A 15,392-nucleotide genomic window follows, 5' to 3' on the forward strand; every position below is an offset into this window, starting at 1 on the left:
ACACACACACACAGGCATGCACTCATGCATCCACCCACTCACACACTCTCACGCACCATGCACAGACATCAGCTGCACCTGGGAATTTTGGCTTATCTACCGCATATTCACAATGTTCATGCCCCTCTAGAGAAGAGGAGGGGGAAAATATATGACAGAATCTGCAGGCTCTCATCATAACCAGTCTGAAGAAACATGGCTAAAGGAGATTAGATCTTACTCTCAATAAGCCTTTTTAAGTCATGTATCTAGTTTTCGGTCAAAGATTGAACTCTGCCTGTCCATTTGAAGTTTTTTCCCAAGATTTCAACAGTTGAAAACACACGGTGTGTCAGCTGTAGCAGCCCAGCTACTCATACGTCTTGGAACTTGATTAGCACAAGCATCACCTTTTCTCACTTTTGAAAGAGAACGTTCTCTTAGGTATTACCCCCTATACAAGACAGCTTCTGCCAAGAAATAGTCAAACAGGCCTTCCAAAAATGTTCCATTTCAATGTGTTCACATGTTTATACTGCTATGCTTCCACCCCCCATGTCAGCCAATGTATCACCTACAGTTTCAGTGAGTTCAAGCTGAGCTCATCCTGTTGCTGTGGTCTTTTGTGTGCATGCATTAACTCTCTAAGGATGGCCACTTCGATGCTGTTAAAGTAAAAGAGTCCATATTTAAAGGCATCTTTTGTCTGTTTCACTTCTTTCCAGCAGTGGTTGACCCCCTTCCCCCATTTCCTACTTTAACAGAAGCCCTACACTGTTATGGCCCCCAATAGGGACCCCTTGGCTCTTATTATGTTCTTATTTATGTATCCTGTTATAGATGGAAGTCATGTCAGCATACAGTGAGGTACTCAACTCAAATATTTTTCCTACAATTGTGTCTTCTGACTTGAGTGGACCCTTTTTCTTTTTTTTGTCTTTTCCCAATTTTTTGGTTGATCCAGCAACTATAGTTTAGGATGTAATCATGATGGGCAGAGGAATATTAATGTTATTGTGTGCTCGTTTTTACATTATGACGTGACAACCACAGCAAATTCTTTAAAGAATCCACGGTAACCCTAACCCTAACCCTAACCCTGTTTGACAAGGTCCTCTTTTCAAACATGAGGGATGGGCTGAAATCATTATGTCAGAGTACACAGGGAGTTTTACCTTAGTTCTCTGTCCCAATAATGTCAATGTTTTGTTTATATTGCCACAAATTGAAAAGACAACCAGACAAGACTATCACTCAAGTTTCACATGCTTTTTGAGAAATTATTCCATTGAGAGTAATTATCAGTGTTTTCTTTTGGTTTCTACAACAAGTGTAGTCCGTTTAGTAAAAAGAAGAAAAAAAAAAAAAAAAAATGGAAGATGATTAACCAATGCCCATCTCTCTCTCTGTTTCTCTCCAGCTCTCGGTCAGATTATGCTGTATGTGGACGGGATGAACGGCCTCATTACTCACAATGAAACGGTGCAGTGGCTTTACACCCTGGTGGGATCCAAGGTAAAGAATATTAACATTAGACACAGTCATCTGTGCAATGATGACATAGAGACTGTCACAAACTCCTCTGTCATTGTGGTCCCCTCGGCCCTCTAGTGGCCAGATTGTGTAATGCACAGCAGATGAAGATATTAACTTCTCTCTTTCCCTCACTGTTTTCTGTTCATACTAATTACTTTTTTTGAGTTGCTCCCGATGGCATGGCCAACGGTGTGTGAATGTGTATGCATGTTAGTTCCTAGAGTAAGGTACACTGCTCTGTATGAATATGGGTGAATGACATGTAGTAAAGCGCTTTGAGGGGTCGTAAAGACTGGATAAAGCGCTATATTAGCATTTACCATTTACCATTTTACCAATTTCCATTCCCACATAAATATTGGAATATTATTTGGCACCCTGCTTATTTTTTTTTTTTATCAAACCGTGTCTTCCCAATCAATTTACATGCCACATTTCCATTGTCAACAGTCAACCAGTTGTAGTGCAGATGTGGCAGCTGTTCAGACGTATTAAATTATCTCTGAAGGTTTTATCACCACTGACATGATGTTGATAGTGTTTCAGACCCACTACTCCCCTCTCTGATAGTTTTCTCTCTACTTCAATTTTTTTGTCCGATAATTATTTTATTTGGCTGCTGAAATATTGTACACTCTTCTTGTTTATTATAACCCGGTCTTTATCTGATTCTGATTGTAGTCACTTTTAAGTGCGTGGTATTCTTCATTATTTCAGTGCAGAATAGTATGCTCCCCATGAGCTTTTAAATGTCTATTCATTCGCCCAGCGACACACATGGTTCTTATCAAACCTCTCAAGACATTTTAAACAGGAAAAGCTTTTATTAGAAAATATGATACCATTTGATAGTTGTTCGTTCAAGGGCTGGCTCAGCCTTTGTGTTGTGTTGATCCATTTATTTAAGCATGAAGTTTACAATTGAAATTCAGTGGATTCTTTGTTTAATGATTGGTTTTAGGGCCACATTGTGATATCTGTGTTAACTTAATTTGTTCTCTTTATGCAGTTTCGTCTGGTGGTGAAGACAGCCCTAAAACTGCTGCTGGTGTTTGTGGAGTACACCGAGTCTAACGCCGCCCTGCTCATAAAGGCTGTTAATGCTGTGGATGCCAAAAGAGGTACGTTTACAGAAATGTTGGGATGTTAAAGCCAAAATCAGCAGACATGGGAAACTGTCAAATGTTCTGTGGATATTAGATCCAAAGATTTTTATTTGAATGTGGTTTTTCCACCTAAGAGGACATAGTTTACATATCACTGGAACATCACATCTGCATTATGAAAGCTGTTATTATCTGCTGTTCAAATTCTCAAGTGAAGTGAGATATTTCATTTATTATGTGAATAGTCTAAACGTGAAAAAGAAAATTCACATTAAGGGCTAATATTTAAATTAATTCCACGTATCAAGTCATCCATGGTGGCTGTATTGCTGTTCAGCTGACTGCAGATCACAGTCTCCTGTTACACCGTTTTCAGATCAGTTGTCCTGTACAGCTCCAGAGCTATGCATGGAACGAGGCTTATTGAGAAAGACTGTAACTGCTGTCTGTAGCGGGGTTCAGTTACCTGCCGCTCTGAAGGCTCCACATTGTACTGTGAGAGGAGGCTGATCATTGGCTGTGCTGGAGTCAGGTATCCCTCTGTCTCAGCTCTTATCCCGTCACTTCTGCTGTTGCATAAGAAGACTGAACCTGATCCTCAGTCTCCTGATAAGATGGACTTGACTCTTGTGTCTGACACTCACAGCCGGAGATCGAATCGCCCCCGCTCTATTTTTCCTCAGAACGTTTTTATTGAGGCTATTGTAGACCATTTTGACTGCGTTTCTCTTTCTGGAACCATGGGATGACAGCATTGTTTTTGTTTGGATTCCGGCTCCCTGTTGCAACTTCAAGGTTGCAATGTTTTTTATTTCTTAAAACTACCCGATGGATTAGTTACGACTTTATTATTAATACAGGTATCTTTGTCATCAAGTGCGTCTTGAGTTTGTCTTGTGATATACAATGTGTTGCATGCCTTTTCTCTGCTGCAGGAACAAAACTGTGGTCAAACATCATGGAAATCCTGGAGGAGAAGGATGGAGTGGATACAGAGCTGCTGGTGTATGCGATGACACTCATCAATAAGGTAAGAAAACTACCTACAGTTCTTTGGTTTGGCAAGTAGCTCTATACCAATTGCTAGTAAAATGTTTCCATATTTTCTTCCTTAATGGTCTCTATCTTTTAATTCCTGTTACAAATTGTGGAAAACTTGTATCTGGGTTTCTAAATGTGAAATGATCTGCTAGGCCATTCTGTCAGCTCAATTAAATCCAATACAATCTATATGTTGTGATTACATTTGTGACAATGTGCCACCCAGATAAAAACACAAAGACTGTCAAACTTACCAAAGTACAATCAACAGCTACAGCCCCAGCAGACTAAACCTTGATTAAAAAGAACTATGGACTGTGCAGTATCATGAATATAATGAACCTGCCCAGTTGTATAGTGCACAGAGATATAGTTACACTGGAGACCAACCCAATATGAATGAAGTTTATTTGGATAGCATATCTGGCTACTGATTCCATTTAAATGTTTTCAAGGTTTGAACAAAACAAAAGTAATTGTACTCCCTTTCTGTCTCTCAGCCGATCCTTCTTTATTGTTTCAATTCACTTTCACAGTTAACCCAAGATATTGCAGAGCCAAGGTTATATCTTGTAAATGTTTTATTGAATGTGTTTCAGACGCTGGCAGGCCTGCCAGATCAGGACTCGTACTACGACATGGTGGACTGTCTGGAGGAGCAGGGTGTCGAAGCGGTGGCCCAGAGACACCTGAGCAGGAAGGGCACGGACCTCGACCTCGTAGAACAGTTCAACATCTACGAGGTCAGGAAGCCTAAACCGCCAAATGTTTCCATAACAACTAGCCTTAATGTAATATTAAAGATCATGTGTGTCCTGGGTCACAGGGCTGCTGTTTGATTTATTTAATTTATTTAATCTCTTTGTTTTGTTTCTGTTCTGATTGTATGTAAAGCGTCTTTGAGCATTAGGAAAAGCGCTGTAAAAATCCCATGTATTATTATTATTATTATCAGAGGTGGGAAGTAGTAGAGTACAAATAATTTGTCGCTGTACTTAAGTACATTTTTCTGTTATCAATACTTTACTCCACTACTTATTTTTCTGACGACTTTTTACTTTTACTTCTTACATTTCTAACACAAACACCTGTACTTTCTACTTCTTACATTTTCAAAACAGGTTTGTTACTTTAGCTTTAACCTGCATTTGGTGGCGTGATCATTATTATTTAGAGTCATTGCGTGCCTATTGATTTGAACATGATCCGTGTATCCATCACTTCCTGGTCTTCTCTAAAGAAGAGGGACCAATGAGAACTTTGTCATGTTGCCGTCGTTCAGCATCGAAACATTCATTAGCTAACAATGACATTATTGTTCTATTAATACAAAGGGAGGTCAGGTACTTTTTAAAACAGTTGGTAGTTATGGGTACTTTTTACTTAAGTACATTTCAAAGCCCGTACTTCTTTACTTTTACTTGAGTAAAGAAGTTTAGTCAGTACTTCTACTTTACCAGAGTATTTTTAAACACGATGTATCTGTACTTCTACTTGAGTAAAGGACGTGTGTACTTTTGCCATCTCTTATTATTATTATTATTATTTGCTCAGTTTTTTTGTGATGCTTTCTATCCAGATCACTCTCCGCCACGAGGACGGAGACGAGGAAACCCAACTGCCTCCCAGCGTCCGCAAGGAGCGCCGGCGGGCCAGTGTCGGGGGAACCAATGAGAAGCGAGGCCTGGAGAGAAGACGCAGCCGGAGACATTCGCTCCAAAACAGCAGAGGCCACGCTTCCGCCCCAGCATCTCCCAGCAGCCCTCATACTCCCGCAAGCCGCTTCCTGCCCTTCGGTGGCCAACGTGTTGAAGACATCAGTGAAAGGTGAGGCGGGGGGGAGGACAGAGAGAAATGGAAAAGTGGAACATTGTCAAGAGAGAAATTAAATGTTATCTTTGCTTCCATTTTAGCTTGACCTAGGTCTGATCCTGGTTATAAAAGGTTCAGCCAGGAGGGTTTGTTTTGATCTTTTTATATTTAGAGATACCTGCAACTAAAATGGAATCCCAAATTCTCCGTGCTCCGTGGAGTATTACTCTGTTTCATAGGAAACAGCTTGACTGCAAGTGTTGTATTCTATTTCAGCCTTGGAGAGATGTGTCTATTCTCTCTAGAGCCAAAGCAGATAATTTAATTATATAGTAATTTTAAAGAACAGCCAAGACGAGATCCTTGCTGCAAAGTGACATTTGAATTAATTTCCCCACTGTCAAAGACATTCTCCTGCCACAGATGGAAATAGGAAGCTTCTGTAAACACACGATATGAGCTATCTGCTCTCAGTCTCAAGTCATGCTTCCTTCAGTGGGAATTCATTAAACTCCACAATGCCATCTGTTTTATATACAACACAACTTTGTGACTACACTAACTCAGAAAAACCACATTTGGTGATTCAGGCAAATTGCGATCTTATTTAATTGTGCAGTAGCTCCAACTAATGTCCTATAAAAGCTTCAGAAAAAGTTAGTCATACAGTCCTTCTTTATGGAAGTCATGTTAACCATGCATTGCACTTTTTATTAAAGGTCACACGACGGAAAACAAAAACATGGCGTGATTTTTAAACTAAGAATGATATGCAGCCTTTCTTTTTGTGTTTCAATCCCCGACTGATTAATGTCTGGCCTAGTTCAACATAATTAAACCACCTATCATTAATCACGCGTTTTTAAAGTAGCACTAATATTTCTGGTAGCACTCAGGTCTTAAGGTATACTTAAATTCAGTCTAGCAGGTCATATGATACCAGACTAGCTTCTTCCAGTCTACCACAGGAAATCCTAGCCGCCTTTGAAGATCACCAGAGTCCATATTGTTAATGAAATCCAGACAACCAAGAGGGATCCAAAAAGCAAAGTGGCCACAGACTCGTGTTTTACGATGTATCCCTGACTATCAGCTCAAACACACAACATATTTCTACATCTCCAACACTTGTTATTGAATGTAATACTTTTTCCTCAATTAAAATCACAGAGAGACCTTTCAAATCTAACACTTGTTGCACTAATGCTGCCATATAAAATACACTTGAATGTAGTTTTAACTGTTGGCCTTGCATGTCTAATATTCATTTTTGAGATGTTGTCTTTGACTATTATCAAAATCCACTAACCTTCTCATACATTGTTCAATGTTTGTCTCTCTTCTTCTACTTCTAATGCTTTTTGACAAGCATGTTTTTAAGTGTTTGTCGTTTCTGTGTGTTGTCTTGCCCGGGATTTTCCTCTACTCTGTGTTTTCATATTGTCTCTGTCCAAATTCTCTCCCCTCTCGCCTTACCTCCTTTCAACCCTCGACCCCTCCTCTCACTACAGAGAAGAGGATGAGGAAGAAGAGGAGGAGGAGGAAGCAGAGGAGGAGGAGGAAGGAGAGGAGGAGGAGGAGGATGAGGAAGAGGAAGAGGCAGATGATGAAAGTCATCCAGTCACTGAGTCCTCTAGACAGGGCGCTCACAGGTATTTTAGGTCAAGCTTGATTTCCCATTTCCCTCATATATTATCTCCCAGCCATTTGTAAGTATTGTCCTCCCTCTCTCTTGTATTTTGTCATCCTAGTGCGGCTCCGGCTGTAGCGGACACTCCTTACATGTGTTTGAACTTAAAGTGTATGACCAACATCCTCCCTAAAGCCAGTGACCAACCAGGACAGAGAGAATGTCTCAGCAGGACGTCCTCTCCCGTGTCCATCGCTCCTAAAAAGAGGAGCGTTAGTCCCCGGCCACCTGACTGTGTCTCCCGTAGAGTGCCAGTCTCAGCGCAGCCTCGGTGTCAATCGGCCCTGGCCTCAGCCCCCTTTCCTCCCCCTCCCCCCCGACCTCTCCCTCCGTCCCCTGACTTGAACCAGAGCCAGGTGTCTGTCGGGGTCGAGGAGAGTGAGAAGGGCCAGGACAGAGAGAGGCGCTGCAGGTTAGAGGGCAGGAGCCACAGTTCATCTGCTTGTTTTTTACCGTTACCCCTTTAAAACGTGGTCCTTCCCATCACCGGTGTCTGTGTCTCTCACTGTATCAATCAAATCAAAGCATTTAAGGAATTTAAAGTATTATGAGTCACAGACACTTTCTCTTAGTAATGCATGTTTTTGCAGAGCGCAATAGAAACGTGATAGTCTGGACATAGCAGAGCGTATCCCTGATGCATCCAAGCACAAATGATTCTTTATTCTCAGTGCAATGGACAATAATAAGTGATTCAGTTAAAAATAATTGATTTATTTTTAATAAACACTTTTGGTTTAGCCTTCTAAATGGCACAATGAATCAGTAAGACTAACAGAGATATTGTCTTCTTGCCCCTGTCAAGTTTGTTGTTGTGTTGTCTTCCAGCACACTTACCTTCTCCTGCTGTCTCACTATGTTGCTTTTCTGACTAACATTTAACTGTTTGATCCTTGGAGTGTCTCCCCTGACTGCTACTTTCCTCTTTTTCTCACTTCCATCTCCAGCCTGAGAGATACAAACACCTTTCCTAAATCTTACACAACCAGAAAGCCTACCTGGGCTGAAAGGTAAGGCCAGGTGTAAACAGGTCAAGATTAAAAGAGCAGGGACAAGATATAAAATGTTTTTTTTGTTGATTTACATTAAAGGGGAAGTAGTATAATTATCTTCAGTGCTTGTGCACATACAGTACATGTTGGTATCTGCAGTGCCTACCAACCCACAAACTGTGAGATATGTCAACCCAGACAGTTGTTTAGGCTGCCTAAGAAAGACAACATGGGAAACAACAAGCCATCCAGATTTCACCCCAAGGCTTGAGAACATCCTTTAGAGACAGAAACCGTTTTTTAAACATTAAAGTATGCGAACATGTTCTAGTAGAAACTCAAAACACTATTATGAACTTAACAATCACTTTATTCGTTTCAGTCTGTCTGAAAGCCGAGTTGAACACTAGTGTGTTTTCAATTATTGATTATATCATCTTTGTTAGCTATTTTTATTTGTTGTGAAACTGTTCTAGGACTGAATGTGCAGTTCACTCCGATCCCATTCAACACAACAAGAACAAGGCCTCGGAGAAAAGAGTGGGTTTAGTGAAAAGATGCATTTATAAAAGATAGTCTGCATACACAGACATGGATGAGCAGTACACCTGCAGATACCATTCAGACTTTGATGACACAGCTTTCCTCACAGGAAAGCTATTCAGATCACATGGGAGAGGTGCTTAAGAGCTCTCAACACACTCATATCTCAGTGTAAACTATTCAGCAGTATGACATTGGAATTCACATCACATCACAGGTTCCTCAAATGTTGTCTATCCTTCTCTGTCTTTCAGTCAAAAATGTCTTATGAGAGAACAAGGCATTTATTTCAACCTCCCTTTCACAGGATCAGTGCCAATGGCAGTCCATACCCTGGCAGGCACCCCCCTCCCACGTCACCCAGCCAGCGCCTCACCAGTTCAGCTGCCTCCATACCAGACTCCAAATCAGTTGACAGGTTGGCATCTGAACTTTTCCACAGCCAACGCAGAATACTAAGTCTTTATGGCTGATTATTGTAGCTCACCCAATCTGTAAAGCTCTCATTTGAACTCATTTGAAAATACCTAAATCAGGGGTGTCCAAATTGCGGCCGGCGGACCATTTTGAATCGGCCCTCATCAAATTCAAAATGAAACTTGTACTTGTCTAATAGTGTACTTCTTAAATATAAATGTTAAATATATTACACAGTAGTATTCGTGTGTTCATAAGACCACTTTTCAAATACATTCAGTCAATTCAAGTTGGAAATATTTTCTAACATATCTTAGTTGATGAGAAAAAAGCCCAATGACTTATATCAAGCTTGAAATACACCCTTCTTATTTCTCCTTATTATAATCAATCTGAGGCCAACAATCACAAGCATCATTGACCTACATTTGATTGATTTTGCCAACTTACAACTGAACTTATGAGGCCGAACCACGCCCCTTAGCTGTGATATAATGAGCATATACCACGGCCTGTCGTGAGCTATTTCTTAAATATACCTCTAGTGAGCGGCCCAGCCCTCCGTATATTTGTATGTATGTGGCCCTCGGTGAAAAGAGTTTGGACATCCCTGACCTAAATCAAAACTCAAACCAATCACTTATTGTTTGCTGATGTTATCACATATATCCTTTTTCCTTTAGACCTGCTTTAGGGGGCTTGCTAACGTCTTCACATAGACAGCATCAGGAGTCTCTGTCTGCGGAAAGAGAGCGAAGACGTTTGGAAAGAGAAGAGCGACTGCAGAGAATCGAAAGAGAAGAGAGGAACCGCTTCAAGTTAGTCTCCATAGTTACCATATGCAGCTCTACAGCCAATAAATGTTGGAACAAATCATCATGAAAAATGCACAAATCTCAAGTCTTTTAAATGCTTGGCTGCCATTTTTTGTGAGGATCATTGGAAATACTAAATCAAGGCACAGGCATTTGTTGTTTTGTCCTACCTTTTTATGATTTAATTTCCATCATTTTTACTAGAGCAATTTAAATAATGTATTCATGCACACAGTGAATATCCTAAATCCTTGCCCCGTGTCTGTGTTTCTTTCTCAGTAAAGATTATGTAGAGAAGAGGGAAGAAGCAAGACACGCCAGAGAGGAGAGGTGAGTTTCTAGAGTGCATGGGTTCACATGGATCACATAGTAAGGCTGCACTTGTGAAGGTAGATCAAACAGATCAAGAGGCCCGGAAATGCTTTGAGATCCTATTTTTAAATTGACAGCAGATGGAAAGCTTCTGTCTTATTTATAGGTGTCAGAGCCCCTTAAGGCCTGCTCACTATTAAGACTTCCCGAAGTTAACTGGACAAGTGTGTAATTGGGGTTTGGCATGGATGTGCTCCAGTTATCTCCCTCTGAGCATGTCTGAGTGTGAGTGTGAGCACTCTATGATTTATAGATCATTCTTATGCCCTTACCTTTTTCAACCCTGTAAAGAATGTGAGATCATTTAACACCAGCCAAAAATGTTGGACAGCACTTTGGCAACGGAGGATCTCCTTTTTAATCATTTGACTCCCTGAGTCATCAATTAAATGCTTCATAATAATCTTTGGAGTGTGTGAATAAGAGAGGAATAAGACAAATATATGTCAAAAGCACACATATAGGCTATAACTCTTTGAAACCTGAATTCATTTTTCGTCACACATGCACATATCTTTAAAGTGTTATCTTTACAGAGGATTTTTCCGGGCAATTTATCAATGTATTTCAATTCCTGTTACAGAATGGGCATGGTATACATTTTTGTTCCAGCCCTAAAAGATATGTTCAGAGATGTTAACTTTTAAAGTAAAGCTTTATTGCAGTTCAATCTCTAAATGTTATATATTTGTATTTGTACAATGCAATTTACTATAGTTTCAATAAAGTTCAATTTTGTCCCTATTTGGTCCATTACAACTAATAATACATGGTTATTAAAATATACTGTACAGCCTTCAGTATCATAAAACCACAATACACCCCAAATATAAAAAGTACAATACAACACACAATATAACCATCCACTTAAAGGTGGGGTAGGTCATTTTGGAGAAACCAGCTCGAGTGCGCTAGAATTTGAAAATACACATCCGGAAAAGATCTGCCACTTCCTTACAGAGCCCCTCCTCCAACACACACAAACGCGCACATGACCAATGAGGGCATAGATACGTTTGTGCACAGATGGAAGGCTGACAGGCAGGTAGGCCATCCAGTTATTTTAGCCGGGCCGGCTAAAATGATTGGTCGTGCTTTTTACAGCGCCACGGCTTCCACAGATGACATTTTTTAATGGATTTTTTGTCAAAGCACTTAAGATATTCATTGCTATCGGGATGTTAAGAGCATTCCATGGAATATACTGTAACAAAAAGTGTATCTCGAGCCGTTTTCTCAAACTTACCTACCCCACCTTTAAGTTATTTGTTACAATTAGCGAAAAATGTGTACGTTTGCATGTATGTTTCTATCAGACTATACCAAAACTATTAAATGGCTGAGGTGAAAGCTTTTACAACCAAAGAGCATGCATCTAAACGAAGACGTCTGAAGGCTATATTTAATCATTGCAGGTACAAGGCCGTGGAGAGGCTAGCCTCAGAGGAGTTTGAGCGGGAGCGCCCCAGGGTGCCAACAAGAGGACGAACAGAGATCACGTTGTGTTTGAGTCCCAACCCTGTGAGCCGCTCTGTGTCCCGCTGTACCACCCCTTCGTCTATCATCTCACAGGAAGACACTGCAAAACAAACGTCAGGTAACTGGTGTTTGGTACCGTTTATTCATCATCATTACCAGAGTTATACAAGCATGGCGGACACAGTGCACCTGTCACACACACTGGGCTTGGCAACACTTGATGATTTTCATAAAGAAATTAGATTCAGCTGCATTACACTCTAGAACCATGTGTTCAATGTTATTTATGTTATTTCTTTTCTACGCTTTTGTATTTGTAATTATTTGCTTGACATGCTGCTGCATTTAAAATAATCAATAAAGTATATCTTATCTTAAATACAAATCAAAATGTATTAACACATTAAACAGGGATAGAGTAGGAAGGTACTGTAGATACAGGTATTTTGATGTTGTTTGCATGTGTGTGCTGATGGAGATAATCTCATTGATGGTAGGATCTAAAGTGCTTGTATCTTTCAATATTACATTAATTTGTTTTTTCTAAAACATATTTATTTGTTAACAACTTAAACCAAGCTTGAATTGAACCTCTCTCGTTCTCAGCTACACAGCTTGTGTTTTACAGAGTGTGTACGTTCTATGGTCATTAGCCATGATAACAGGATTTGATGATTGCTTTGTGAACTATTTCTACAGTCTGGAAATGCATAGTCTCTCGGTGCAATTAAGGACATGTCAGGAAGCAATTTAAAACCGTTTCATTATAAACAAAAACATGTTCTGATCAGATAATATAAAGGCACATAACTGTACCTCGAGTAACATTGTTTTCCACATTGTTTGGATTTCTCTTCCAGGAACCGAACGTATCTCAGAGCCAAACCTTGACCCGCAAACCAGACCCGAAAGTCTAGCGCCAGACTTAACAGTACCAGAACCTCCCCCCGAGCCAGACACGCAGCAGACTGAGAAAGAGTCGCCTGCAGAGACAGAGGATGTTGAAGAGACTGAGTCCCAACAGAATGTAGAGCCAGAGTCGGCGTCAGATGAACAGTCAGGAATGGAGACAGAAAAGAGGCCGGAGCAGGAGAAGCTTGAGGAGCAGACGCAGTGTGTGGATGAGGTAGAAGCAGAAGAGGAAGTGAAGGAAGTGGAGGTCGTAGATGTAGCAGAGGAGGGACAACCAGAGGTGGAGGTGAATGTGGAGGAAGAGCAGCCGACGGAGAGGGATGTAGAAGACAGTGTACTGCTGAGTGAGAAGGAGAGACAGAACGAGGAAGTGAACGAAAAGGACAACTGCTCCGCATCCAGCATCTCCTCCACAAGTAGCACTCTGGAGAGGGAGGAGCGGGAGGAGAAACTCACCAACGACATCGAAGCAGGTATGTTCCATGCTGATTTCAGAATCAGAATACCTTTATTCGTCCCACAGAGGGGACATTTACATTTGTCACTGCAGAACAGAGCCAAAGACAGCTTAATGTTAACCAAGAAGCATGCTTTAAAAAATATTAAAGACAACAAAATTAAAAATAATTACACAATTTACAAAATACACATCCTGTAACAGTCCTGAAGATATCAGAATCAGAAACAGGTTTATTACCAGATAGGTTTACACATACGAGGAATTTGACTTGGTGTCGTGGTGCATACATAAAAGTAAAGGAAGAATTCAAAACACAGGTAGAGAACTAGAAAAATATTTATAATAATACAAAATATAGTAAAATATAACAACATTTACATTGGAATGGAATAAAATATGGAATACAAATCGGCAGTAATAAAAAAAAAAACGAAAACAGATATTGTTGTACATTGTTTGCATTAATGTAATGCATAGCAGCATATAGCAGCCAGGTATATATTGCACAGTTATTAACGTCACATTTTATTCACTTACTATCATAATCGGCTACCTATATTTCTCCCATTTTCTTAAATTTGTGTCTGTATCAACAGGCCAGTGGACCCAGTGCATTAAAGACGCAGATGTGAACGACCAGTGCAACAAAATACTCAACAGCAAGCGCTTCATGCTGGACATGCTCTACGCTCAGGCCACAACCAGCAAGGATGAAGAGAATGTAGCAGAAACGGAGAAAGAGAACTGTAAATGTGAGAAGGAGGCAGAGGTGGGCGACTCCTCTGTGGCTAGCCTGGCCAGCAGGATCTCCACACTGGAGGCTCACAGACAGGCCAGGGAGGAAAACGTGAAGAAAATGGAGGTGGGGCATCTGGACAACCAGGGCAATGTGCGAGCAGTGGCAGAGAAGTTTGGCGATCTGGTCAAAGGCCTGACATGTCCTCCGGAGGTGGAGGCCTCTAAAGAGCAGCAGCAGACAGACAAATCATCAACGGCTGCCACGGCAACCGCACCCCCCAAGAAAGAGTCGGACTATATTTGGGATCAGCTGATGGCCGAACCCCGGGAGCTGCGCATCAAAGAGATGGACTTCACGGACCTGAGGGACGAGGACGACATGGACATTTTAGATATGGACAGTCTGATGGGCTCAAGTGACCTGATACCCCCACCCCCCCCTCCGCCATACAATGCTGCCCTGCCGCCGCCCCCGCCCCTGTTCGGATGCCCCCCTCCTCCTCCCCCTCCCCTCCTTGGCAAAATGATGCCCCCGCCCCCCCCATTCATGCCCCCTCTCCCCCCGCCCTCCCCCCAGCTGAATCGAGGGGAGATGCCTCTCTTCCAAAAGAAGAAGAAGACCATCCGTCTCTTCTGGAACGAGGTGCGTCCCGTGGACTGGCAGTGTAAGAGTCATAAATTCTGTAAAGAGTCCCTCTGGTCCAAACTGGAGCCAGTCAAAGTGGACACATCCAAACTGGAGCAGCTGTTTGAGTCCAAGTCCAAGGAGCTGCCTGTCACTAAGGTAAATTAGCACTGTGCTGTTGTAACAGTAGACCCATGTAGTATTACTGTACACTCCTGGTATTTGGCACCATTTTAGAAAGGATTGTTTTTGATTTTAGTAATCATTTTGGGCTCACTACTGTCCCCCTGGGTGGCATTTAGAATGGTTGAGGTCCCACCACAACCACACTTTACCAGGGTAAACACGCTAAATCTATAGCGAAGGATATTATATATTATTATTACTATAATGGTGAATAGTGTGCAAGTTAGTTGTTCATTTTGTGGTAAAGGCTAATAAGTCCTGCGCTAATGTGATGCCGTTTTGTATCTCTCATAGAAAGCAGCTGTTGATGGCAAACGACAAGAAATCATCGTCCTGGGTTCAAAACGCAGCAACGCTATAAACATCGGCTTGACTGTCTTACCTCCTCCTCGCACCATTAAGACAGCTATCCTCAACTTTGATGAGTACGCACTGAACAAAGAGGGCATTGAGGTGAGCATTTCTAGAGTATCTAAATTGGTAAGGCACTGTCTAGTCTCTCGTATACAAACACTTAAAGGTGACCTATCATGCAAAATGCACTTTTGTACGTCTTTTATACATGAATATGTGTCCCCGGTGTTCCAGGGAACTCGCCAAGTGTCAGAAAACACAGCCCTCTCTATTTTCCTCCATACCCAAATCTCTAAAAAAGGGGCTGCAACGGATCGGATAAAAACTGATCCAGG

The 15,392-nt window shown here is 41.3% G+C and overlaps 1 protein-coding gene across 6 annotated transcripts in view; it reads left to right on the forward strand.

Moving 5' to 3' along the window:
- fhod3b (formin homology 2 domain containing 3b) overlaps positions 1-15,392 on the forward strand; it is a 91,313-nt gene that overhangs the window by 65,963 nt on the left and 9,958 nt on the right. For 3 of the 6 annotated variants that reach the window (XM_079692372.1, XM_079692369.1, XM_079692370.1), the window contains exons 6-20: positions 1,400-1,494; positions 2,525-2,636; positions 3,557-3,651; positions 4,262-4,405; positions 5,242-5,489; positions 6,986-7,126; positions 7,226-7,576; positions 8,112-8,174; positions 9,007-9,117; positions 9,800-9,934; positions 10,211-10,261; positions 11,719-11,900; positions 12,643-13,167; positions 13,751-14,676; positions 14,998-15,156. In XM_079692372.1, the coding sequence (XP_079548498.1) occupies positions 1,400-1,494; positions 2,525-2,636; positions 3,557-3,651; positions 4,262-4,405; positions 5,242-5,489; positions 6,986-7,126; positions 7,226-7,576; positions 8,112-8,174; positions 9,007-9,117; positions 9,800-9,934; positions 10,211-10,261; positions 11,719-11,900; positions 12,643-13,167; positions 13,751-14,676; positions 14,998-15,156 (3,338 nt within the window). The remainder of the gene's footprint in view (positions 1-1,399; positions 1,495-2,524; positions 2,637-3,556; positions 3,652-4,261; positions 4,406-5,241; positions 5,490-6,985; positions 7,127-7,225; positions 7,577-8,111; positions 8,175-9,006; positions 9,118-9,799; positions 9,935-10,210; positions 10,262-11,718; positions 11,901-12,642; positions 13,168-13,750; positions 14,677-14,997; positions 15,157-15,392) is intronic. The other 3 variants (XM_079692371.1, XM_079692373.1, XM_079692374.1) reach the window with 3 other exon arrangements.

The sequence above is a fragment of the Notothenia rossii genome (assembly GCF_949606895.1).
Source record: "Notothenia rossii genome assembly, chromosome: 7".
Lineage (NCBI taxonomy): Eukaryota > Metazoa > Chordata > Actinopteri > Perciformes > Nototheniidae > Notothenia > Notothenia rossii.